Source organism: Chiloscyllium plagiosum, chromosome 42 (assembly GCF_004010195.1).
Source record: "Chiloscyllium plagiosum isolate BGI_BamShark_2017 chromosome 42, ASM401019v2, whole genome shotgun sequence".
Classification (NCBI taxonomy): Eukaryota; Metazoa; Chordata; class Chondrichthyes; order Orectolobiformes; family Hemiscylliidae; genus Chiloscyllium; species Chiloscyllium plagiosum.
The window spans coordinates 4762516-4787614 of NC_057751.1; the positions used below are offsets into that span (position 1 = coordinate 4762516).

Sequence of the window (25099 nt, forward strand, 5' to 3'; positions counted from 1 at the left end):
GTAACAGCTTCACTTTACAAAGAGAACACACCACTATGAAAAGACCATCAGTGAGGAGTTAAACAGAAGATGTTCAAAACATTAGTGTGAAATTATGATCAAGAGAGAAGACTGAAGTAGCTTCACTTTACAAAGAGAACACAACGCTGTGAGAAGACAGAAGATAGTGAGGCTTGAAAAATTAGTTTAAAATTGTTTCCTTGCACTGATTGAGGGTTGGGGTGAAATGGGAATTAATGCTCTGAAGATTTATCCTGAGAAATTTAGAGCTTATTTTTAATCTCATAAAACATCCAGAACTGATTCTTAATGTCAAAAACTTTAATCAGAAATATCACTCCTCTCTGATCTAGCCTACCCTTTGCATCGTTGATAGTCAAGTTACATAAGAGATACTTAAAGTAAAATGCATCAGTACACAAGAATTGAAACCAAACTTATGTCAAATGAAAAGCTTATTGGAATTCATGATCTGGGGACAAGTCGAATGATTCATCCAAGATTTTTGATGTTTTGCCCCATTACTAATGTCAACTCTTGAAACTTCCTCCAACAGTGCCACGATTGTTGGGTCCCTGCTCATTTCTGAAGTGGAGCCACCACTGCACTCTCCTGTTTTTAATGTTTCTCAACACTGCTACACAGACATCTCACTTCTCAGCTTAAATCCTGCAGAAGTTCAACTCAGTGTTTGGAACGTTTTCTTTGACCAGAACTATTGTAAATTAATTTCACTTCCTCTTCAAACAAATCAAGTAACACGTATTATTCACCTCTTGTTAATCATTCCCCATTGTGTGCCTTATCTCCCAGACAAACTGGACAGTTGATCATGACTGATTCCTGGAAGCCAGGTGCTTCATCTGGTTCTTAAAAGGACCATTGTAACATAGAGGTTTCCTGCTCATTATTGTAGTTTTAACAGTGACCAGGAGTGAGAATATGTCACATGATGGATTGCTATTTTCCAATAACTATCTGTTCTTTTCCCTCCTGTTACACATCGACATGATTGGTGTGAGGAGCAACAGGTCAGTTTTGGATAAACTATCCACAGATTCAAATTGTCAGGAATGATGTCACAAAGAACAAGTGGATATCACATGAGACAGCACATCTTGAACAAAACTAACTCAATGTCAGCAGATATTCCACAAAGGAGAGAACAATGGAACTGAAATTCTCCTCACTGCACCTTTTAAATTGTTATTTTTATTTAATGGCGAACATCAAACCTGCCAGCGAACCACCTTGATGTATGTCTAATGTCTTGAGATGGTATTATACCAACACTCTTCCTTTTACCTATTTCTCTCTTCCTTCCCCATTGAGCTGATGATTGACACAAGCTCCTCCTTGACTTACTTTGACACCAGTTTTGATTGTACATTATGACATTTGCTCCCATACCATGTCCCTGACCTTAGCCTCAGACCAGACACTGACAGCCAGCCTTCATGTCCTTGTATAACCTTATGCACAAACCCTGCTCCAATTCCATTTATTTTGAACCAGCACTGACGAGGACCCAGTCCATCCAGTCAGTCTGACTATAAGGACAAACTGATAAAGGTGAGTGTTATTCACAGGCACCAGCACCACCAAACAGGAAGCTGAAATGGTTTACATCCTGCTAACTCCAGATTGCACCTTAACAGCCATAACACCGATGTCCTTTAGATTAGGGTCAAGTAGTAGTGTGGCATACTCATGGGTCATGCTGACTTTTATCATGCCTGTCTGTGCTCACTTCAGTGTCTGTTTCCTGACAGGCTCCCTTCAGCCTCCTCATCTTCAGTACTTTTAGTTTTGTCATCAGCAGTACATGGAGAAGGCTCAGATAATGATCCTTTACAAACTGCTCCCTTATAAGGTATTCTTCGTTTCTTCAACCCTGATGTGGTTTTTTTCAATCCCCACCTGGATTTTGGGGGAGTATTTGGTCTGTTGTTTCCTCATTCTGGGTTGTCTGTTGGTGTTACAATTTAACATTGTGCAGGAGCTAGGAAAGATGTGGGTGTGCCCTCCAGAGATAGGACATGGAATAAATGTCTATTAAGGGAGGTCATGCCCTAACAGATTTTCCCTCCCTCCCCACCACCACCTTATTTGGCCTTGTATATATTTCAGAGCTACTGTTCCAATCATTTCCAGCTTTCGGTTCCCATTCCATATCAGTGAGAGTGAAGAAATGGGTTCAGCTCTCTGCAAATTAAAGGGTGTCGCTGGAATCAATTCTGAGAAAGGATTGGGAAGAACTTTCATTCAAGCTGGAACAACACGGAAGTGGGAACAACAGCCCATTAACGAGTTTCAAATCATCCTTGGATGCTGGGCTTGTTGTCACTAGTGTCAAATGAGACAACAGACATTTGGGAGACCAGGCCATTAAGCAATGTGTTCTGATAGTTTCAGCAAACCAGAATTGGCAAAGCCATTGTGTTGAAGAGTGACTTCAAACACAGTGCTTGACTGCAGACAGTTGGGGGACCAGGCTCCCTGGCAAAGTGTTCAGTTGGTGTCAGTAGAGGAAAGCAATTGTCTTGGGAAGTGTTTAGCTGACAAAGGCCAGACTGATCGACATATTTTGATTGCCACATGGGGTCAGAGCGGAATTTCCCAGAGATTTTTTTCCTAATATTGCCTCTCCCTGGAGATCACACATGGCCTGGGCTGGGGTGGAGATTAGTTGATCAGTTGTGATGAATAGGGTAGTGAAGTTGTTTGGGACAAGTTTGTTCCATTATTTTTCAAGTCTGATTATTCCAATTAAATCTGAAAATAAATGTGGATTGAATTTGGACAAACTTTCTGTCTGCATTTTGTGATTTCTGTGTGGGTCATGGATAGAATGGATGTTGTGGACAAGGCTTGTGTTGTCTGTCCCTAATTACTCTAAGGTGAAGGTGGTAATCTGCCTTCTTCCTGGACTATTTCAGACCTCCAGTCAGCTACTGACTGAGTAAACCTCTCTGAGCCACAGAAATCTCAGAGTTAATCCCTAAGTCTGTATCTACAAGCTTAAAGACTTACAGGGTCCATCAAGCTTGCCCACTGTCCAGTACATAGTATAAACTCAAGTCCTATCTTCCAGTAATGCTCTTGGCACAGAAAGAAAGATGACCATGGAGAAAAATGTTCAGAATAATTGCTCTCCCCAATCTCTGAGGCTTGTGGAAGGAGAACACTACCTCCTGATAAAACCCAATCTAAACCAATCATGAACTCCCTTCCCTGTAACTAGCAATGTCCTCTCAGGGAGGAAGTAACTAAGCTTCTCTTTGTAAGGTCTGCAATGACCCCTCACTCACCATATTTAGCATGTCTTTAATGATGACTACAACAAGTGAAATCAGGACAGCATCGACAGAGACCAATCAGCTTATAAGCCCATGGTGTCTGTAATTGATTGCTATTAAAGCCACACAAGGACTTCCTCCAAAATATATTGGGGGGTGAGGGGCTAGAGTTTGAGTGAGTTGACTGGGCTGAAACACAATTTGGCACCTTATCCTTCACTTGACCAAAGAAAAAGTGCTGGTAAACAAAGACAATGCACACATGGACAGGAGGGAAGAACAAGACAATGGAGAAAGGCCTATTCTGGAGCACTGTGTCCACCTTTAGTCACTCAGTTGTAGGAAGGATATTGAGCTGGAGAGGGCTCAGAGAGATTTACCAAATTGTTGCCGGGTATGGGAAGTTTGAGTTCTAAAGATAGGCTGGGACTTTTTCCACTGGAGCATTGGCAATAGAAGTTTATGAAGTAATGGAGTACAGATAGAGTTAATGGTAGTTGTCTTTTCCCTAGGATGGAGAATTTCAACACTAGGGGACACATTTTTAAGGTGAGAGGAGAGAGATTTAAAAAGGGGTAATTTTTTTTACACAGAAGGTGGTTCACGTGTGGAACGAACTTACAGAAGAAGTGGTGGATGCATGTACAACTATAACATTTAAAAGACAATTGGATAGGTACATGAATAGGAAAGATTTGGAGGGATATGGACCAGGAGCAGGCAATGGGACTAGTTTAGCCTGGGATTGTTTGGCATGGACTGGTTGGACCGAAGGGTCAGTTTCTGTGCTGTACGACTCTATCACAGGGTAAAGAGGAATCAGAACATTAAAATTGTCCAAGAACACAAAATAGAGGCATATTTGACAGGCACATACAAGAAAAGGATAGATGGAATTGGAATGATCCATTGCAGGACAGACAGAGGAATACTGCCATTAGTGTTTAGGTTCTGCCATAATTCCCAGAGTAATGTACCCCAATGTGGGTGCCAGGACAATGAGAAATGACAATGACAGCCCACATCACACGGACATGTCCAAATGGCAGAGTGTTTTAAAGTGTGTGAGCCAGGCAGAAGACGGAGAGATTGAGAGTGCATGGGATCAGGATAACTGAAGGTATAGCCACCAAAGGCTGACAAACTAATGGGAGCAGGAATTCCAGAGGTCTGAGTTTTATGAGGCTGGAGGAGATTACAATGCTAGAGATGGCTGGAGGAACTGGAGGGGGTTACGGAAAAAGTGAGGGATGTAGAAACTGGAAGGGTTTACAGAGATAGGAAAAGCTAGAGGGGCTGGAGGGAGTTAGAGATAGGGAGAGGTATAGATGCTGGAAGAGGTTACAGAGGTAGGAAGGGGTTTTGGGGTTAGAGGAGGTTACAGAGATGGGGGGGAATAGGGGGTCAAAAGAATTTACAGAGATAACAAGGGGGGATGCAGGGGCTGGAGAGAGTTACAGAGGTAGACATTGGTGGAGGAGATGGAGGAGGTCACAGAGATAGAGAGGGTCTGAAGCCAGGGAGGGTCTCAACTGTGACGTTTCTTGATCTGGAGCCAGTGTTATCTGTCATTGTGAGGAAAGAGTTAAAAATCACACAACACCAGGTTATAGTCCAACTGGTTTATTTGGAAGCACTAGCTTTTGGAGTGCTGCTCCTTCACCAGGTAGTTGTGGAGCAGGACCATAAGACACAATTTATAGCAATCTAGGTTTGTTCAATACATCATTTGCATGACATTATAATCTTTTACTATAAATTGTGGGTCTAATGGTCCTGCTCCACAGCTACCTGAGGAAGGAGCAGTGCTCTGGATAAACCTGTTGGTGTTGTGATTTTTAACTTTGTCCACCCCAGTCCAACACCAGCTCCTCCACATCATTGTGAGGAAAGACACAGACTATCAAACCTTCTTCACCACAGAGTGGGGGGGATCAGAAGCTCACCAAAACCACGTAGAGATGAACAGAGTCAAATCATTTCAGAAGACTCAGAAAAACATACAAGGGAGAAAGTCCTGGAATGGAAGCTGATGACGAATTCATGCTCAGAGGAGTGGAAGCTTCATGGTCCTATTCCTCTCTATTGTACATCAGCTGAGATAAATGTCAGCCTTGGCATGTCCTAAAATTCGACAGAGTCATAGAGTCATACAACATGGAAACAAACCCTTTGGTCTAACTCATCCGTGCTGAACAAAACATCCAATCTGACCTAGTCCCATTTGCCAGCACTTGATCCATATCCCTGTAAACCCTTCCTATTCATATACCTATCCAAACTCCTTTCAAATGTTGGAATTGTACCCACCTCCACCACTTCTTCCAGCAGTTCACTCCATACCTGCACCACCTTCTGTCCCTCAGGTCCCTTTAAATCTTTCCCCTCTCATCTTAAACTATGTCCTTTACTTTTGGAATCCCCCATCCTCGGAAAAAAGATCTTGGCTTTTCAACCTATGCAAACCCTTCATGATTTTACAAATAGTGGGTCAGAACTTGTCACATGGAATATAAAAGGTGGGAAAATGGCAAGTTATGCACTTGGCTGTTTCTAACTGAAATCTTTCTCAATTTAAATGATATTTTACTCATCTATTCTTCCAGTCACAGAGGGGATTGAGGGTCCTCATTCAGAAATCACAACAGGTTGGCATGCAAGTTCAGGTGGTAAGAGGGCAGGCAAATTATATGTTAGTCATTATTTCAAAGGAAATTAAGTATAAAATAGCAAAGTCCTGCAATAATTATACAAGGAACTAGTTAGATCACACCAAGAAAATTATGAATAGATCTAGTCCCCTTATTCCCCTTAGATTCCTGATGAAGGTCTTATGCCTGAAATGTCAATTCTCCTGCGCCTCGGATGCTGCCTGACTTGCTGTGCTTTTCCAGTGCCACACTCTTGTCTCTGAGCTCCAGCATTTGCAGTCCTCACTTTCTCTCGTCCCCTTATCTAAAGAAAAGATATACTGGCTTTGGAGGCAGGCCAGAGAAGGTTCACTGTGTTGATCCCAAGCATGGAGGGATTTTATGAGAAGAGATTGAGCCAATTGGGCCGAGAGTCTGAGGAGTTCAGAAAAATGGGACCTGAGCTTGCTGCATGCAATGTTCAAGATTCTGAAGGGACTTAACAGGGTAGAGGTTGTTTCTCCTTGTGGGAGAGTCGAGGACCAGATGGTGTAATCTCAGAATTAGGGGTTTCTTACTTAAAATACAGGTGAGGGGAAATAGCACAGTGAAACTATGGAATTCTTTGCCACAGCGGACTGTAGAGATCATGTCCTTAAATATATTCAAGGATGGAACCAAGAAAAAAAGTTTGCATTTATATAATGACATTCATGACCTGAAGATGTCCCAAAGACGTTCACAGCCAATGAATGAATGTTTGAAATGCAGTCACTGTCATTATGTTGCAAGCTCCTACACAACATCAGTGTGAAAATTACTGGATCAGTTGTTGTTAAGTATTTGGCAGGGAGTTAATACAATCTATAAGTGAAGATGCCATTTGTTTCCTGTGCTTCTGAATTTGTTTATTCACAATTTCAGACTTGGTAACCACAAAATCTCTCCAAAGGCTACAGTTATTAACCTCTTCCGATTGAGCCTTCATTGTTATCTAGGTTTATGATTCCAGAATGAAATCCCTTGGAAGAAGAATCTGCTGTGCAGCCACACTCAGAGTCGCTGTCCACAGTGCAATCCTCCAACTCTCAGATCAAAACTGGGAGGAGTTGATTCCCTACTGAATTGATAGCCAGCCACAAAAGAAACAAGGCTGCTGCTTCTCTGTGTAGAGAAGGGATGTTCCACCCAGATGAACCTGAATGATAATACTCAGCAGAGACAAGAATAAGGCCGTTGTGAATGGTGAACCTGCTACCAGCAGCTTCAAACCCAGTGCCAGTGTGGGACATGGTACATTGACTCCCAATGACCAGCTCATCAAACACTGATGTTTGCTCTCACGCAGATGGGCATCCCTTGCAGGTTTCATTTTAATTTGTAAAAGTAAATACACTTTGTTATTTCCTGCATTGTGCAACCTTGAGGACCAGGAGAAGAAGTGCACAGTTGTAATCTCTCCCTTTATGCTCCATGAGTGTGTGAAAGAACCGGTCAGAGCGTGTCTGTTTGCACAACACTGAGTCTGTACTTGCTGTCTCTTTCCCTTTAGCAGCCTGGGTTTGTTTGCCTTTTCCTCTCTGTCAAAAAGTAACCATTTTCAACAACTCATTACCTCTAACAATTGATGTCCTGGCCTTCTTGCCATTCCTTTTGTTATCTGCAAATAACAATTCAACAGGTGCCTGGAGAGATTGTAAGTGTCTGCACAAACACTAAGGATCACGGTGGCACAGTGGTTAGCACTGCTGCCTTACAGCACCAGAGATCAGGGTTCAATTCCTGCCTCGGGCAACTGACTGTGTGGAGTTTGCATATTCTCCCCGTGTCTGCGTGGGTCCCCTCCGGGTTTCCTCCCACAATCCAAAAATGTGCAGGTCAGGTGAATTGGCCATGCTAAACTGCCCGTAGTGTTAGGTGAAGGGGTAGGGGTGGGTTGCGCTTCAGCGGGTCAGTGTGGACTTGTTGGGCCGAAGGGCCTGTTTCTACACTGTAAGTAATCTAATATCACGGAGGGCAACAAACACTTCACCAAAACCCTCATTCCTGATGAAGGGTTTATGCCCAAAACATCGATTCTCCTGCTCCTCAGATGCTGCCTGACCTGCTGTGCTTTTCCAGCATCACATTGCTCGACCAAAACCAAGGCCAATGTTGGCTCCTGTGGTTTTCACTGCAGTCCCTTCCTCATCTCCTCCCACACATTCGGCACCACAAGCTCTTGGTGTTACTTCTGAAGCAATAACATAGAAACATTGAAAACAAAAGCAGGAGGAGGCCATTCAGCCTTTCAAACATGCTCTGCCATTCAATGCAATCACGGCTGACCATCCAATCCAATACTCTGTTCCCACTGTCTTGCCCATAAACTTAGTTCTCTTCAGCCCAAAGAACTACATTTTACTTCTGCTTGAAAAAAATTCAAAGTTATGGCTTCAACTGGTTTCTGTGACAGAGAATTCCACAGTCTCACTATTCTCCAGGTGAAGACATTTCTCCTCATCGCAGTTCAAAATGGCCTACAGAGTGTCCTCAGACTGTGACCTGTGCTTCTGGACTCCTCAGTCTTTGGGAAAACTCTGTGTGCATTTACCCTGTCTCGTCTTGTTCACATTTTGTAAGGTTCTGTGAGATCTCCCCTGCCCCTCAGTCTGAACTCCAACGAAAAGAGTACAACGCCATTCAATCTCTCTTAATAATACATCAGCCCTGCCATCGCAGGAATCAGACTGGTAAACTTTCACTGCACTCCCTCCAAAATCAGACCATCCATCTTCAAATAAGGAAGCAAAACTACACACAATATTCTTGGCATGGTCGCACCAAGGTCCAGTACAATTGCAGCAAGACAACCCTGCTCCTGTACTTGAATTCTCCCAATGTGAAAGTTTACCTTCTTCCCCACCTGCTGCATCTACATGCTTACTTTCGACAACAAGTGCACAAGGATCTGGTCTTGTTGCACCTCCCCCTTTCCAAGTCTATTGCTATTCAGGTATTAATCTGAATTTATTGAATTTATTGTCACGTGTACAGAGGCACAGTGAAAAGCTTTGTCTTGCGAGCAATACAGGCAGATCACAGAGTTAAGTAGCATAGGTAAGTTAATATTAGGTAAACAGCAGCAAACACAAAAACACAGGTACAGGTGAGTGTTGAGAGTTTGTGAGTCCATTCAGCATTCTAACAACAGTATGGTAGAAACGGTTACAAAACCAGCTGGTGCTTCTGTACCTTCTCCCCGATGGTAGAGGTTGGAGAAAAACATTGCCAAGGTGGGATGGATCTTTGAGAATGCTGGCGGCCTTTCCTTGACAGCGAGCCTGGTAGATGGATTCTATAGATGGGAGGTTGGCCTTTGTGATTGTCCGGGCTGAGTTCACCACTCTCTGCAATGTTCTCTGATCTTAAATTGTACAGTTGCCATACCAGATAGTAATACATTCAGACAGAATGCTCTATATGGCGCACCTATAAAAGTTGGCAAGGATATTCGCCGTCATGCCAAACTTCCTCAGCTGCCTGAGGAAGAAGAGACATTGTTGGGCCTTTGTAACCAGTGCGTCCATATGAAGAGTCCAAGAAAGCTTGTTATGGCTGCTCCCAGGAGTTTGACACTCTCCACTCGTTCCACCTCTGTGCTGTTAATGTGTAGTGGGGGGGATGAGTAACATCCCGCTGAAAGTCAATAATGAGTTCCTTGGTTTTTCTGGCATTGAGAGTTAGGTTGTTCTCAGTGCACTATTTTTCCAGGTCTTCCACCTCCTGTCTGTAGTCTGTTTCATCGCCAGCTGAGATTCAACTGACAATGGTGGTGTCATCAGCCAACTTGTAAATGGCATTAGTCTAGTGTCTGTCTGCTCGTTTCTTGCTGCCGAAATGAATAACCTCACATTCATCGATATTATACTTCATCTGTCATCTTCATACTGCCCACTCACTCCAGTTGTCGAGTTAACAGCAGCAGGAAGCCTTCAGTTCACAACTCTGGAATTTGGTGAGACGGACTGGCATTGTCTGGAGATCTATGGCATAGGCAACAGGGAAGGATTGGATAAGTGGGCCCAAGGTGTGATTGGATCCGGAAGGCCTGGGTTGGAGTAGGGTGAAATGGGCTCAAACTGGGAGATGTGGGTGGGAAGGGGCAATCTCTACATGTCCAACATGTGTTCAGGACACTGAGGCAGCAATCCATGGCTCACAAGGAATTTGTTCAATGAGCAATACCCCTTCAGAACAATAGAAATTATATACCACAGCCTTCATTAAGAATGCTGACAAGGTTTACTCTGTCACTTCTCAGTTTGTTTATATACTAAATCAGAACATCTAACACTTGGATGTGGGGGAAGTATGACAAAATATTGCCCACGAACTCACAGAAATCACAACACCATCCTGGACAAAGCAGCCCACTTGACTGACACCACATTCATAAACATGGGCTCCCTTCACCACCAACGCACAATGGCAACACGGTCTATGTGTCATCTACAAGATGTCCAATTTCAGTGCAACAATTCAGTAAGGCTCTTTCAATGACATCCTGCCTCGAGCCAACTGCATTTTCCATATGCTTTGAAGAGTCTTCAAATAAACTAATTCCTGTCTCTGAAGGTCAGACTCAAAAGTCAAGCCTCCAAGTTTATAAACTGAACCAGATGCCACACTCCATTAAATGTGCTCTAACCTTCAACAGCAAAGTCATAACAACTACCACTTACCAGGTAAAGCAGCTTGGAGGGAAGATCAACTTGAGGCCACGTGCAAGTGACAGACTGTAGAACATCCAAGATACACAATGTAATTTCCTTGCATGTCTGTTCTCCATAGCCACAACCATTAGTTTCCACTCTTTCTGCAGTCTCTCTGTGCAGTTAGTTTCAATCACTTGCATGTGACGTAACCAAGCAAAACCTGTGGATTACTGATGTAGTCAAATGAACGATCCCAGAAGATAAAATTAGCACCACAGATCAACGGGAGATCAGACTTTGTGAAAGAAATGACCCAGGGGATCACATCCACCAATCTGTCTCAGACGACATGCCACCTGTCCCTACTCATAAACACTTCCAGATCTCTCTTCAATCTATCAGTCTGAGTTCATCCTGCCAGGCAGTTCGAGGAATAGCAACAGTGGGATTGGAACCAGGAACTTGAGGACTCCAAGACAGTGCTACACACCAACTGACCAAGACAGGGCCACTGTTCCCTTGGGTTCTATCCACATCAAGGATGTGACTGTGATGGGCTGGAGTGAGGTGGGCTGGAGGCATGGAGCAGAGTGGGATGGTTGTTGGACTTTGGAGATAGGCTTAGGCAGTTATCAGCTTGCAAGGCTGGTCAGACCACGTGTGGAAACACCTGCACTGATCTACTGCAATGTCATGTTCACCTGTAATCTGTTTATCTGACTATAATGCTCATCCTTTTAACTAGATGTCTTATTTTCTAACTTGTACTATAAATTGCTGTGAGGTAATGTAACCTTTTTCTTCTTTATTTCTCTTTTTTCTGTCTTGGATTTGTACCATTGTACTTTGTACCTAAGATGGCCATGTGAGGGGCAACATTGTAAACTTTTCACTATATTCCTGTATTTCAAGACCTGAGTACATTTGACATTAAAACCTAATTGTAATTCCAATTGAGAGGGTGGAGATGATGCGACTGCTCTCCTTGAAGAGGAAGAGGCTGAGAGGAGATTCAATGCATCTCAGGAGTGGTCAGGGCAGAGTGGGTAGGGAGAAACAGATCCCACTCGCAAACAGATCAAGTAACAGATATCACAAAAGGAGCAAGCAGCAATGTGAGAAAACTCTTTTTCACACACTGAGTTGTCAGTTAGGGTCTGGAGTGGAACGCCTGGAAATATGGTGAAGGCAGGTTCAAAGTAAGCATTTAAGAGGGTACTCAATGATAACAAATAAAAACAAAGCACACTGCTATAAGGTAAAGGCAGGAGATTGGCACTCAATGAAAATGCTGAGAGAGAGGTAGAGTGGACAGGGTGAGCCAAATGGCCTCCTTCTGCATCTTAACAGTTCTCAGATTCTACGTTCTCACATCATTCCATTGTCAGGTCCCTGGTAAGCTTGACAGCTCATCCTCCCCCATCACTTTTATTGAGGTCATTTCTCCAGATGAACAAACTGATCCAGCCCCAGCCAAATGTTTCCCCACTGTGATCTGATTGCAAGGCTCAAAAGTTACCATGTGCCTGGAGGGAGGGGTCTGTGATAATGGCAGCACAGCGTTATGACACTGTTGGAGCTGTACAGTGGCTGGTACTGTCTCAAAGTTTGCCATGCCAACATTTCACTGACTGTCCCACCAAGAGCTACCTCCTTAACCCCCGCATCACCCAGCCCAGCACCCCTCCCCCCACTCTGAGTAACTTGTTGGCTATTGCTGCACCTTCAGCATGTGGAGTTTGAGAGGTGAAAATCCCTTGGGCTTTCTTGAAACCATTAACATTAACTCTTTCTTCCCTCAGCAATGGATAAGAGTTTGGCATTTTTACTTCAACCTGATCCTTACTTTTGACATTCCATTTCAAAGAAAGATGTGCATTTATGTTGCATGTTTACTGCTATGTGACAAAGAGCATAGCAGCTCATGAGTACCATTTGAACTCAGTCACTATTGTAATGTTGGAAAACACAGCAGCCAATTTGCAGAAAGCAAACTCCCAAAACGAGTTTTGGGATCAATGGTCGGATCATCTCATCCTGGTGATGTCAATTGAGTAATCAATATTGGACAGAGCACCCAAGAGAACTCCCCAGCTCTTCTGCAAGGCCAGCTTTTCCATCCTCCTGAAGGAGTGGTCGTGGCTTCGTTGCAGAGACAGCATCTTTGACAGTGCAGCACACCTTCAGCACTGTATTGGGAGGGTGATGCAAACGCTGGAAGCAGAATTAAATCGAGAACCTCAGAACTCAGAAACAAGAATGTCACCGACTCAATTTCAGTTGACACAGTTAAGCTGCTCCTGTGGTAAAAACAAGGACTGCAGATGCTGGAAACCAGATTCTGGATTAGAGTGGTGCTGGAAAAGCACAGCAGGTCAGGCAGCATCCGAGGAGCAGGAAAATTGACGTTTCAGGCAAAAGCCCTTCATCAGGAATACAGGCAGGGTGCCTGCAGAGCGGAGAGATAAATGAGAGCGGGGTGGGGAGATAGTATGACCTTGGGGTTACAGTGAGAGAGAGACTCAATGAGATTCTTGTAGAGAGAGGAGGAAAACTTCTTCAAGGCAGGCATCCTTGCAAGAGGATTCGCAATAGGGTTAAAATCAACTTGGTAAAAACAAGGACTAGGGCAGATGCTGGTGTCCACTGAGACTAGTGTGAAAGATGAAGTATTGAGAGTGTGGTGCTGGAATAGCACAGCAGGTCAGACAGAACCCCAGGAGCAGGGGATTCAACATTTCGGGATTACGTCCTTCATCAGGAATACCCAAAACGTTGATTCTCCTGCTCCTGGGGTGCTGCCTGACCTGCTGTGCTTTTCCAACACCACGCTCTCAACTCTGATCTCCAGCATCTGCACTCCTCATTTCCCCTCCCTGAAAGATTAAGTATCACAGGAACAAAAGGAAGACATCCAGCTTTTTGAACCAGTTGTACCATTCAATTTGGTCATGGCTGATCTGGATGTGAACTCCATAAATGCACCTTGTTCTGTAACCCCTCGTACAAACCCAACTAAAATCAACCAAATTCTGTTTCCAACCTTCCAGCCAAAATCCCAGCTTCACCAATAGTGTTAGACTCCAGACTCCCCTTTGAGGAATTTCTGAACACCAAGTCAGCCCCAGAGATTCTGTTAACAGTATGAGATCTTCTCAACTCTGTCTCTAGATGGCAGAACAATTAAATACCTATTTGAATTCTGTCTTCACAGAGGAAGACACAAATAACGTCCCAAATATATAAGGGAACTCAGGGCTTAATAGCAATGGAAATTAAATCAAGATTAGACAAGAGATGGGGCTGGGCACATTAATGTATTTGAAGGCTGATAAATCCCCAGACCTTGACATGTGGTTAGCATGCAAAATTATGTGGGAGGACTGCATTGAATGAAGAATTGGTTGACACACAGGAAACAAAGTGAAGGATATATGTCTTTTTCCAACCAGCATGGGACTGCAAGGATCAGTGCTTGGACCCCATCTATTTACAGCAATATATAAATGATTTAAATAATCAAACTGTATGTCATAGCTGCAAAACTGCAGATGACACAAAGCTGGGTGGGTGGGTTAGCTTTGAGGAGGATGCAGAGAAGAAGCTTCAGTGTGATTTGTACAAGTCAGTGGCAAATGTTTGGCAGATAAGTATAATGTAAATAAATATGAGGTTAATCACTTTGATGGGAGATTTTTATTTGAACGGTGATAGATTGGGAAAGGGGCAGGCACAACCAGACCTAGCTGTCTTCTTACAGCACTCACTGAAAGAAAGAATGCAGATGCTGTCGGTGGTGAAGAAGGCAAAGGGTATATCGGCCTTCATGGTGAGAGAGTACAGGAGCAGGGATGTCTTGGTGCAAATTATATTCGGCCTTGTTGACACCACACCTGGGGTCCTGTGTGCAGTTCTGGTGTCTTTTTCTCAGGAAAGGTGTTCTGCAGTAGAAGGAGTGCAGCAATGGTTTACCAGACTGATTCCTGGGATAGCAGGATTGATGTATGTCGAGATGTTGAATCAGGAGTGATAGTCTTAGGATAAGACCTTTAGAATAGAGATGAGTAAGCATTTCTTTACGCTGAGTGTGGTGAGCCTGTGGACCTCTCTCCAACAGAAAGTGATCGAAACCAAAACACAGAATGTTTTCAAGATGGCGTTTTTGGGGCTATGGGGAGAAAGTCGCAACAGGGTACTGAGTTGGCTGATCAACCATGATCATATGAAATGGAGGTACAGGCTTGTGAAGGGCTGCGTGGTCTAATCCTACATTCTATGTTTAACCCTCTGAGGTCTCTTGCCCATGTCACATATTGATTGCTGCACCCACCAGCTTTGGAATTCCTTCCCTATCGCTCTCCCTCTCCTCCTTTTCGATCCTCCAGAAACCCTGCCTCATTGATCAAACCTTGGACCCCTGTCATTGCAGTTCCTTCATGGTTTAATGTCACATGTACTGTCGCAGCTCAAGCTGTGCTGCAATGTTAAACCTGCTGGTTAGATCCTGCTGTAGGTGTTGACTGTTGATAGCATTGGCAGTGTGCCCCACACACATAGAGAATCTGTAAACTAACCAACTTGTTTATATTTTCTAACACCATCTGCAGTTAAAGAATCTCTTGTCCCTCTGGAACTTTCCTCCAATTGTATACAGTTTCTCTCCGGCTGATAGCCGATCTGACAATTCCTTGCATGTTCAACTTCTTATCTTTTGATGATATAATCTCACTTCTACTTTTGGATGGTTCATTATCTACTGCGCCTCGCTTTCGAAATGTGTAACACTGACCAGATTACCCTTATTAAAGTTACAGCTGCTTCTCTTTTTGTCCTCTTTATCTCCAAGCACAATTGCCCCAATTGTTGAAACTCCTTCATTAAGCGGCAAGTCTGGAGATGTTTCTGCAGGGTGTCACAGAGGACATTTGGAACTCAGTTGAAACCCCCAACTCACTCGCCACAAGAAGAAATTGGGATCAGAGAGTGACTTGAAGCAGTCACTGTGTTTCACAATCCCTCAGAAGCTGACAAGGCTGTGGGTCTAAACTCCAAGACTGGCAGGTCCTGTACCCATTCATTCAGGTTCAGGTCCTCCCTTGAGCACAGGCTTTCAGCCGAGGGCAGCTCCACACCCTGAGGCTCCTCATTCGACCGACTGCTCCCCATTCAAAGGCAGGTGTGATCTTGAGCTTTGGGCTTGTCACAAGTGCAGCCAATGGTTAAGTTTCAGATTTCTAATTCTTGAACCATTTCCTTGTGAAGAGTGTTCTCCGTTGATTTCCTTCACTGAGTTATAACCAAAGTCAACAACGTGCACAAAGCTAAGTACACAAATGTCAGATCTCAAATTCCTGGGCATAGAAGACATATCAGGAGCAGAAGGAAGCTGTTCAAGTCCTTCTGTTCCCTGTTCGGTACAGCTGATTTTGGGTTCAACTCCAGTTTCCTGCCCCCTTCCCCAGTCCCTCATTTCCCTGAGAGACCAGATGATGTCTATCACAGTCTGCAGTTTCTTCAGCAGTTAGAGAATTCAAAGATTCACAACCCTTTCAGACTGAGGACATTCCTCCCCATTTTATACCAACATTCAAGCCCCTTCCACCAAAATTGGCTCTGCATCCCAGATTACCCTGTGAGGAAATGAGGGGAAGCAACCTCTCTGTCAACCCTGTCAAGTTCATGCAGAACCCTCTATATTGTTGTGTTGTCTCTGATTTATGTAAACATACTCAATCCCTTCATCAGAGGATAAGGTCCTCACTCCAGATACCAGTTAAATGAATGCTCATGATAATTGCCTCCAATGCCAATGTATCATTTGTTAAATTCAGAGACCAAAACTGTACTCCATGTATGTTCCATGCAGGATGTGTTCTCTCTGTTATATCAGCTCCTCTTCAACTATTCTAAGCTTACTGCTTGTGGAGACAGATAGAGGCAGCTTGCTTTTCTACTGAACTGAGGCAGGAGGGCAGGGTGACTGCAAAACTGAGTGGAGACCAAACCTTTTCTCAACCATCAAGCAAGAGTTTAAACTAAAACTGGTCAGTTGAATGTTTAAGAGAAATGCACGATACTGACTGAACTCCTCAGCCTTCAGGAGACCATGGGCAGAAGTTCACAGACTTCATTTCAAAAGCAGGTCAGGAACTTGCTCCCTGACAGTACCATGGATCAAGCTTCAGCAGAGGAACGTCAGTGGTGCAAGAAGGCAGCACACTACCACCTTCTCCAGGGCCATGAGGAATGGCCAATAGGTGCTGGCCTAGCCAGACAGGCTCACATCCCCTGAAGAAATATTACCAAAAGAGGATTGATAGTCACCAGTGTTCAACACTCAAGAACAAAGGCTTTCTCTCAAGCCAGCTCCACAGAGAGAGTAAGAAGAAAGAGATTCCAATTCCGTAGCTCCTTCCACAACCACAGGATATCCTAAAGCATTTCAGAAGCTGTGACGTAATGATACAATGTTCACTGTTACAGCACATTCCTGCCTGGCCTCTCGAGTTTCACTGACATTTGCCCAAGTTTGTGCAAAACCCTGTTTTTAAGCTCAATGCAAATCTAATTCACCTATCACTGCCCTGTCCACTGAGCTGCACCAGCTCCAGATACGTGGGTTCCACTCTGTTACTGCTGTCCCCCTCTTATTTCCAAATCCCTTCATACCGTTTCATCTTTGTAGTCACCTCCAACCTCACAACCTGCTCTGAGATCTCCCTGTTCTTCAACTTCCTGCCCAGTTGAGCTTTCAGATTTCAACTACTTTATCATGGGTGGCCATGACTTCAGCTGCCTGGGCCCTGGGTTGTAGAGTTTTCAGGAAAATCATTTTCTCACTCTCCTCCTGGAACCAGTCCTCACTGACCAAAAAATAAATACTGCTGCCCACCTGTTATGGTAAGGGATGTAAGTGTTTGTTTACTCAGACTGCTGGGAAGTGAACTGGGACTTTGGGAGATTGAGGACATGCTCTGACAAGGGGCGTTGTTGTCACTGTAATTGAGTGTGCACTGAGGCACAGGTACAAACCAAGAGCTGAGAGGACTTATCTCACTGAGTGTCTGTCATGTAGAGGCAGAACTTCACGCTTGACATTTCTGATGAGCCCAGCACAAACAAGATTACATGTCGCTTTGTATTGCATAAACACAGGAGTGCATTAAGAGCCAGGCCAACGCAGCTTGATTGCATGCGGGCATCTTAAAGAGAATTAACTGATAAGGTTCCACCTCTTGCAGAAAAAAACATCAGGAATCCCAAATGGGCTGCACAAAAGGCAAACAGTCATAGGTTGAAAACCCAGAGTCTTGCCTCGAATTGTTGGGCCCTCCAGTGAGCCTTGTTTACACATTGCTGCTCATTATCAAAGATCTTGAATATCCTTTTAACGTTTCACAGCTAGGCACAAATGCTGCAGAAGCACAGAGAGACCCATTGTTTCTCTCCAAAACTGGTAAGGTTATCTCAGCCAAAGTAGCAACTGTAATTCTTGAGAGAATGAAAGAATGAGAGGAGATAAACCTTTCTGCACTGACAGACAGAATCAGATGAAGGTGCAACATCAGGAGATTGGTTCACTTCTCACTGTTTTAGGTTAGGCAAGTCCCAAACTTGCTTTTCCTTTTGAAAAGGATTCTTGCGCCATGTGAGTGAGGTACTCACCGGTGAATACAGAAAGCAGGACTGTCATCGATCCTGACAGTGCCCAGTGTGGCAGTGGCCTGTGCATGGTTGCCAACCATGATGTCAAAAGGTGCCAAGTCATCACACTCACACTGACCACTCGTGTGAAATCTGAAAGAGGTCAGCTGAACTTAAGTGGTCAAATTATCAACAGTCACTTGGAGACAAACAGCTCGCCATCACCTTATCTGGGACAATTAGGATGGGCAATAAATGCTGTCCCAACCAGTGCCGTCCCTTTCTGTGAACAAACAGAGGAAAATAAAATCCAGCTTCCTCAAAGATAGTGGATCAGTAAACGTTGCACTGTAAATAAGGAGATCACACAGCCAGAGTTAGACACAGCCTGAGTGAATATATAGCTCGGGGAATTTGGAGGCAGTGTGGGAATTTATTGCAAAGGGGAAGAGGTGTTTTTTTGTTGGCTTTTCTTTTGGCTCATAGTTTGTAGGGTTTTGTTTTACTCAAGATAAATTTAAACCCTAGATCAGAAGCCCAACACTAAAGAGGGACATTATAGCTGAGCTGGTGTCGATGTCCCATGAATTCAAACTGGTTTCTATGGTGGAATGGGCTCAACTTGAATCCTGCTGGGACCAGAGTCCTGGCAAATTGCCTACCTAGGGCTGTGGGCAGGGCTTTCAACTAAATGCCTGAGAGTGGGATGTGCGGTTGTCAGAAAATTATGGAAGATGTTCAATGGAGAGGGGGCTCAGGAGAGGTTCTACAAATTTTCCAGAACAAGGATTAGGACAGAAAGTCTGGAAAGGGTCAGGAATATAACTTCAGGTACAGGAGATAAGGAGACAATAATGAGCAAAAGGGCAGTCAATGCAAGACTGGGTGTATTGAACAGAAATACACATGGCGTACAAAACAAGGGAAACAGACGGAAATTGGCAAGTGCAATGTTGTAAATATCACAGAGACAGGAGTGCAGATGGATCTGCGCTGGGAACGAAATAACCGAGGATACATGTCATATCAAAAGAACAGGGAGAAGGGTAGAGGGGACAGGGTTGCCTCATCAGAAAGAAAAGAAATTAAACCAACAGTAAGAAACCAAACAGTCAGAAAGCTGACAATCTGTGTGCTTCGAGTTGAGGAACAACAAAAGCAAGATCACCATAATACAAGACAATGCATCCTGCAACTCCAAAGGAAGAAGCTGGAATCAGATGGAACAATATTACATTTGATAAAGGTAACTGCAAAGGCATGAGGGAGGGGAGCTGACCAAACTTGATTAGAAGGGGAATCTGCAGGAAAACATTGGAGTAGCAATGCTAAGAGTTTCTAGGGTAACTCAGAAGGCACAGCAGAAATTCATCTCAAGGAAGAAGCATACTAAGGGAAGGACAAGGTAACCACAGCTGACAAGGGAAGTCAGGGACAACATAAAAACCAAAAGAAAAACATGCAATGTGGTGAAGATTTGTGGGAAGCTGGATGGTTAAGAAGCCCTTAAAAACCAGCAGAAGACAATTAAAAAAAAGCAACAGCAAGTGCAAGGGATGGTGAAATACGAGCAAAAGCTCACTAGTAAAATAAAATTGCAAGATTTTTTTTTAGTACGGACTGGATTAGGGAGCTGATGGTGAAGGAGCCCCGAGGGGACAATGACCAATAATATGATCAAATTGACCCTGCAGTTTGGGAGAGAGAAGCTGGAATCAGATGGGACGGCATTACAGCTGAGTAAAGGAATGACAAGAACACCAGGGAATCAATTGGAAGGCGTGCCCCTGCAGGGAGGACATTGGAACAGCAATGCTACACATTTCCAGGGTAATACGGAAGGCACATCAGACCCATTCATCCCAAGGAACAGACTCAGGGTAGGACGAGGCAACCATGGCTAATGAGGGAAGTCAGGGGACAAGATAAAAACCAAAAGAAAAACATGCAATCTGGTGAAAGTTAGTGGGAGGCAAAGGATTGAGAAGCCTTTAAAAGAATAGTTAGAAAGCACTAAGGGAAGAGAAGGTGAAATATGAGCATATGTTAGCTCATAATTCAAAAAAAAATTGTTTTTTTTAAATATTTAAAGGTAAGTGAGAGAGGCAAGAGGGGAGATTTTAACCACTGGAATTTGAGGCTATAGAAGCAGCAATGGGAAACAAAGGTGTGGCAGATGAATCGATTAGAAACTTGGCATCAATTTTCACAGTGGAAGACTCCAGCAGCATACCAGAACTTCAAGAGTCAGGGGGCAGAGCTGAGTGTTGTGGCCAGCACTAAGGTGGTGCTGGGGAACTGAAACTGAAGCTGGATAACTCACCAGTACAAGTTAGACCACGCCCCAGAGTTGTGAGGGAGATAGCGGAGGAGATCGCAGAGACATTGGCGATGATTTTTCAGGAATCAATGGAGTCAGGGAGGGTCTCAGTGGAGTGGAAAATGGCCAATTTAAGACCCCTGTTTAAGAAGGGAGGGAAGCAGAAGATGGAAATTTATAGGCCAGTTAGCCTGACCTTGGTCATTGGGAAGATTTGAGAGTCCATTATTAAGGATGAGATTGCAGAGTTTTTGGAAATGCGTGGTAAAATATGGCTCCGCCATAAGGGGGCCATGCCTAACAAATTTGTTAGGAATTCTTTGGGGAGGTAACAAGCACTTTAATCAAAGGAGAACCAGTAGATATATTTGAATTTCCCAAAGGCCTTTGACAAAGGGCTACCCAAAGGGCCCATGGCAGGAGGGGCAAGCACAGAAGACTGCCTGACTGGCAGAAGGCAGAGTGTGGAAATAAGAGTCTTTTTGAGGACAGCAGCCTGTGGCTAATGGATTTGCACAAGGGTCATGTGGGACAACTGTTCACATTATAATTTACCGATCTGGGCCAAGGAACTGGTGGCATTGTTGCTATATTTGCAAATGACACAAACAGAGGTGAAGGGACAGATAGTGTTGAGGAAGCAGGGAGTCTGCAGAAGGATGTGAATGCCTCTGCAGAAGGCTCAGAGGGTGGGCAAAGATGTGGCAGATGATATACAATGTGGGAAAGTGCGAGGTTATGTAGTTTGGCAGGAAGAATAGAGGTGTAGACTATTTTCTAAATGGGGAAAGATTTCAAAAGTCTGAAGCACAAAGGGATTTTGGAGTCCTAGATCAGGCTGCAGGTTCAGCTGGCAGTTAGGAAAGCAAATGCAACGTTAGCATGCATTTCAAGAGAGGGAGAATACAAAAGCAGGGACATAGTGCTGAGACTGTATAAGGCTCTGGTCAAACCGCATTTTGTACATCATGAGCAGCTTTGAGTTCTGTGTTAGCATTGGAGGAGATCCAGAGGAAGTTTAGGAGAGTGATTCACAGTATGGAGGGTTTGTCATACATGGGATGAATGAGGACTCTGGGTGTGTTCCTGATGGAGTTTGGAACGATGAGGCAAGGTGATGGAGAACATATAAGAAATTGAGAGGACAGGCTAGAGTGGAGATGGAAAAGATGCTTCCACTAATTAGAAAGACGAGGGCACAGCGTCAGTGTGAAGAAATGACCCTACTAAACTAAGATGAGGAGGGATTTCTTCAACCAGAGGGTGGTGAAGCGAGGGAACTCATTGCTGCAAGTTATTGAGAGTAGTGCAAAGCAGAGACAGATGTGTTCTGGATCAAGGGTTACAGGAACAAAGCAGGAGAATGAGGTTGCAAAACTATCAACTATAATTGACAAGACAGAAGAACCCAACTCTACACCTATATCTTATGGTACTTGCAGAACCCGACTGTTTGGAACACTGCATAGTGCTCTCATGAAGAGCACGGGACTAATGCCAGATGTCGTGGGTTGTGATTTATCCTTCAGTAAACATGGCACATTATCTTAACATCAGACTGATGCTTGTGGGATCTTACTGCACAAATTTGAGGAACAGGTCATTTGCATCAACATGTAATGAAAGGGGAGAGAGCGAAGCAAAGAGCAGGATTAGACTGAGTGGGATATTAAAGGGTGTAACAAGCAATGGGAAAACTGGGTGGGATATTAAAGGGTGCAGCGAGTGAGGGGGAGAATGGGATGTTGAAAAGTGCACCAAGGAGAGCAAGAATGGATTCAGTTTGCACGCAATATCGAAGGCTGAGGAAAGGGAGAAGAAACAGGAGATCAGTGTTGTGATTGTAACAAGGTCAGCTAGGTGGACTGGACACAGCATTGTGTACTAAGATACTAATGCAAACTGGGGATCAATCAACACAAATGTGAGAAACACAATGTAGCCATGAAGCAGAGAACTTAAGTGTACTGACACCAAGTTAAGACATTCATGCACCACTACTTCATTTTGAAGAAGAGGTGGTGTGTTATAAAGCCATGAGAAAGTAGGACCAAATTCACATGATATATTTTTGTGACAGTAGCATTGACAACAGAGTTACTTGTAATCGGTTTGTGGTTGCAGGTGGCTCACATGTTTGGTTTCAAACCATAGAGATGATGTATATTCAGCCAAGCAAAGTGACAGGTCCAAATGAAGCAGTTTGGTAGAGGGAAATTGTCTCATCCGATTCCCAGCTGCTGTAGTTGGTTCAGTACACTCCAGCAGCCCAGGACATCTCAATTGGTCCCTCTGAATTTCTGAGGTGCAGTCACTGTCAGCAGGACAGAGCCAAGCTCCCACAAACCACAGTAATTCAGGTGGAGACAGAACAGGGGCCCACTACACCACACTAAGTTTCAAACTCCAACATGTAAAATGGGGGCAGCTGGGGCATGGTTAAACATCTCATTGACTAAACAGCACCTTCTAACATTGAAGCAGTGTCAGTTCACATCATGTGCTCAACTCTGTGGACTGTTACTTTCAACAGACTAACTGGACCCATAACCACACTGATTGAATCAAGATTGGGGACTAGCTCAATGACAGTTCAAGAGCTTTGACAGGTCCTGCAGTTATAAGTGACCCGACGTAAATTAAAACAACGTACTTATTTTCAGTATGAAAACCTCAAAATAGTTTTGTAACATTTTAATTGAGTCAGCTTGTGAGTGGGGAGCTGAAACAGAAGCTCAAAGGTGCCACCATGTGGGAAGTACCTTAAATAACACCTTGGCCAGTCAGGTTTCCGCTTGACACTGCACTTGCACGCTGTCCTTTCCATACTTGTGCAACCCATTTGCATCACTCATTTCTCTCAAACATGTACAAATAAATTCCAATCACAAAACCTGCTCAAAACAGAAAGTAGCATTCAAAGACCCACTGCAGGAGACCAGGTTAAAATGATTTTTAATTTAGCATTACAAAAATATACATTCATCTTTGAAGAATCTTTCGAACTTTGTGCAGACATGGACTGCCACACCTCAACGTAAAGGTAATTCTCCAACAAACAATCATGTTTCTACTCTTCACAATGTAAAATCTAAAAATATACATTCCTTCAATATCAGTGCATCTGAAGAATACAGCAGCAGTTGAGAGGTCAAGTCCGAATGATATTCAATGCAAGTACCAGTCGGAAGGCCACAAGAAACATTTGAGTGTGCGTGTGGAAGTGTCTTTCTCAGAAGCTGGTCAACCAGATTGCAATGAGAACTTCAACCTGAGCAAGTTGCCGGGACCTGACATTCTTGCAGGAAAGAGGTTTGGACAATCGGACCAGCAAAATCCTATTTGTGATCACCTGCACTTGAGGCACAATCCCATTTGCCAGTCACTATTCCAGTGATCAGTGTACACCCTGCTTCAGGAAGCCAAGGCCAGAAGCTTGAGTCTCCCTTGGCAAGGGTCATGCTATCTTCACATATCATGTTTCCCTGAGTGGGGCACAGAACACACCTTAAGGCAAGGCACTCAACAATCCTGCCTCCCCACCATCCTCCTATGTTGGGGACAATGAAGACAGGGCTATTTGTCTGTCCATGTGTGCATACAATGACTCTATAGCCTTCGGTGCCAATTCATGTAAATCCTTGGGAAGCTTGCAAGTCAAACTGCCTTTGGTAGAAGAAAGACAATCCAAGGAGAAATATGACATCAGCTGAAGGGCTATATACGGTCAAAGTTCCTATATCAGGTATAAAATGACATTTTTGATATCTGACTGAGAAATAGGGAATCTTTTCCCTAAAATGACTGAAAACAAAGATCAAGAGAGCTGGGCGGATGAAGAGCAGATTAGTTTGAGGGCAAGTGAGTCAGAAAACGAGGTGGAATCCAGAACAAGAGGGATCACTTACAAGAGGAAAGACCATCAAACATTTAAGATTGCAAGCCCCAACATTAATTTAACACTCAAAATAATGTCAATCCAGAAGACCTCACCCACCCCGGGGAAAATTCTAAAGACAACCTTAATCAATAGGACGTTCACATTTTTACAAAAACATTTCACACGATGAGCGTTGTTGACAAGGTAAGCATTTATTGCCCATCCTACTTGCCCTTGAACCAAGTGGACTGATCACCCATTTCAGAGAAGTTAAGGTCCAGCACCTTGCTATGGTGCCTGGAGTCACATGCAGCTCAGGAGAACAGATTTTCTTCCCAGAAGGACATTAGAGTACCAGATTAGTTTTTCTGAAGTTGTTTATAGTCGTCAAGGCAACGTTGACTAGGACTGGATTTTATCTTCTATATAGATTGGGTTTAGGTTGCACCAGTAGCCATTGTGGGATTTGAACTCATGCCTCGAAGACATTTGCTGGGCCTCTCGATCCAGTCGCACCATCATTACATCTCTCTCTCCCTCCCTCCCGTGCCGCTCTCTCTCTCTCTCCCTCCCTCCCGTGCCGCTCTCTCTCCCTCCTTCCCTCCCGTGCCGCTCTCTCTCTCTCTCCC

General features: G+C 44.0%; 1 protein-coding gene across 3 annotated transcripts in view; it reads right to left on the reverse strand.

Moving 5' to 3' along the window:
* Positions 1-25099, reverse strand: part of LOC122543043 (mitoferrin-1-like) — an 84195-nt gene that overhangs the window by 36297 nt on the left and 22799 nt on the right. Inside the window, exon 5 of one of the 3 annotated variants that reach the window (XM_043681238.1) lies at positions 12658-12840. The exons of the other annotated variants lie outside the window; for them this stretch is intronic. Coding sequence (XP_043537173.1) covers positions 12659-12840 — 182 coding nt within the window. The 3' untranslated portion in view covers position 12658. Of the gene's footprint in view, positions 1-12657; positions 12841-25099 lie in introns of those variants that run through there. 3 annotated transcript variants of the gene reach the window in all.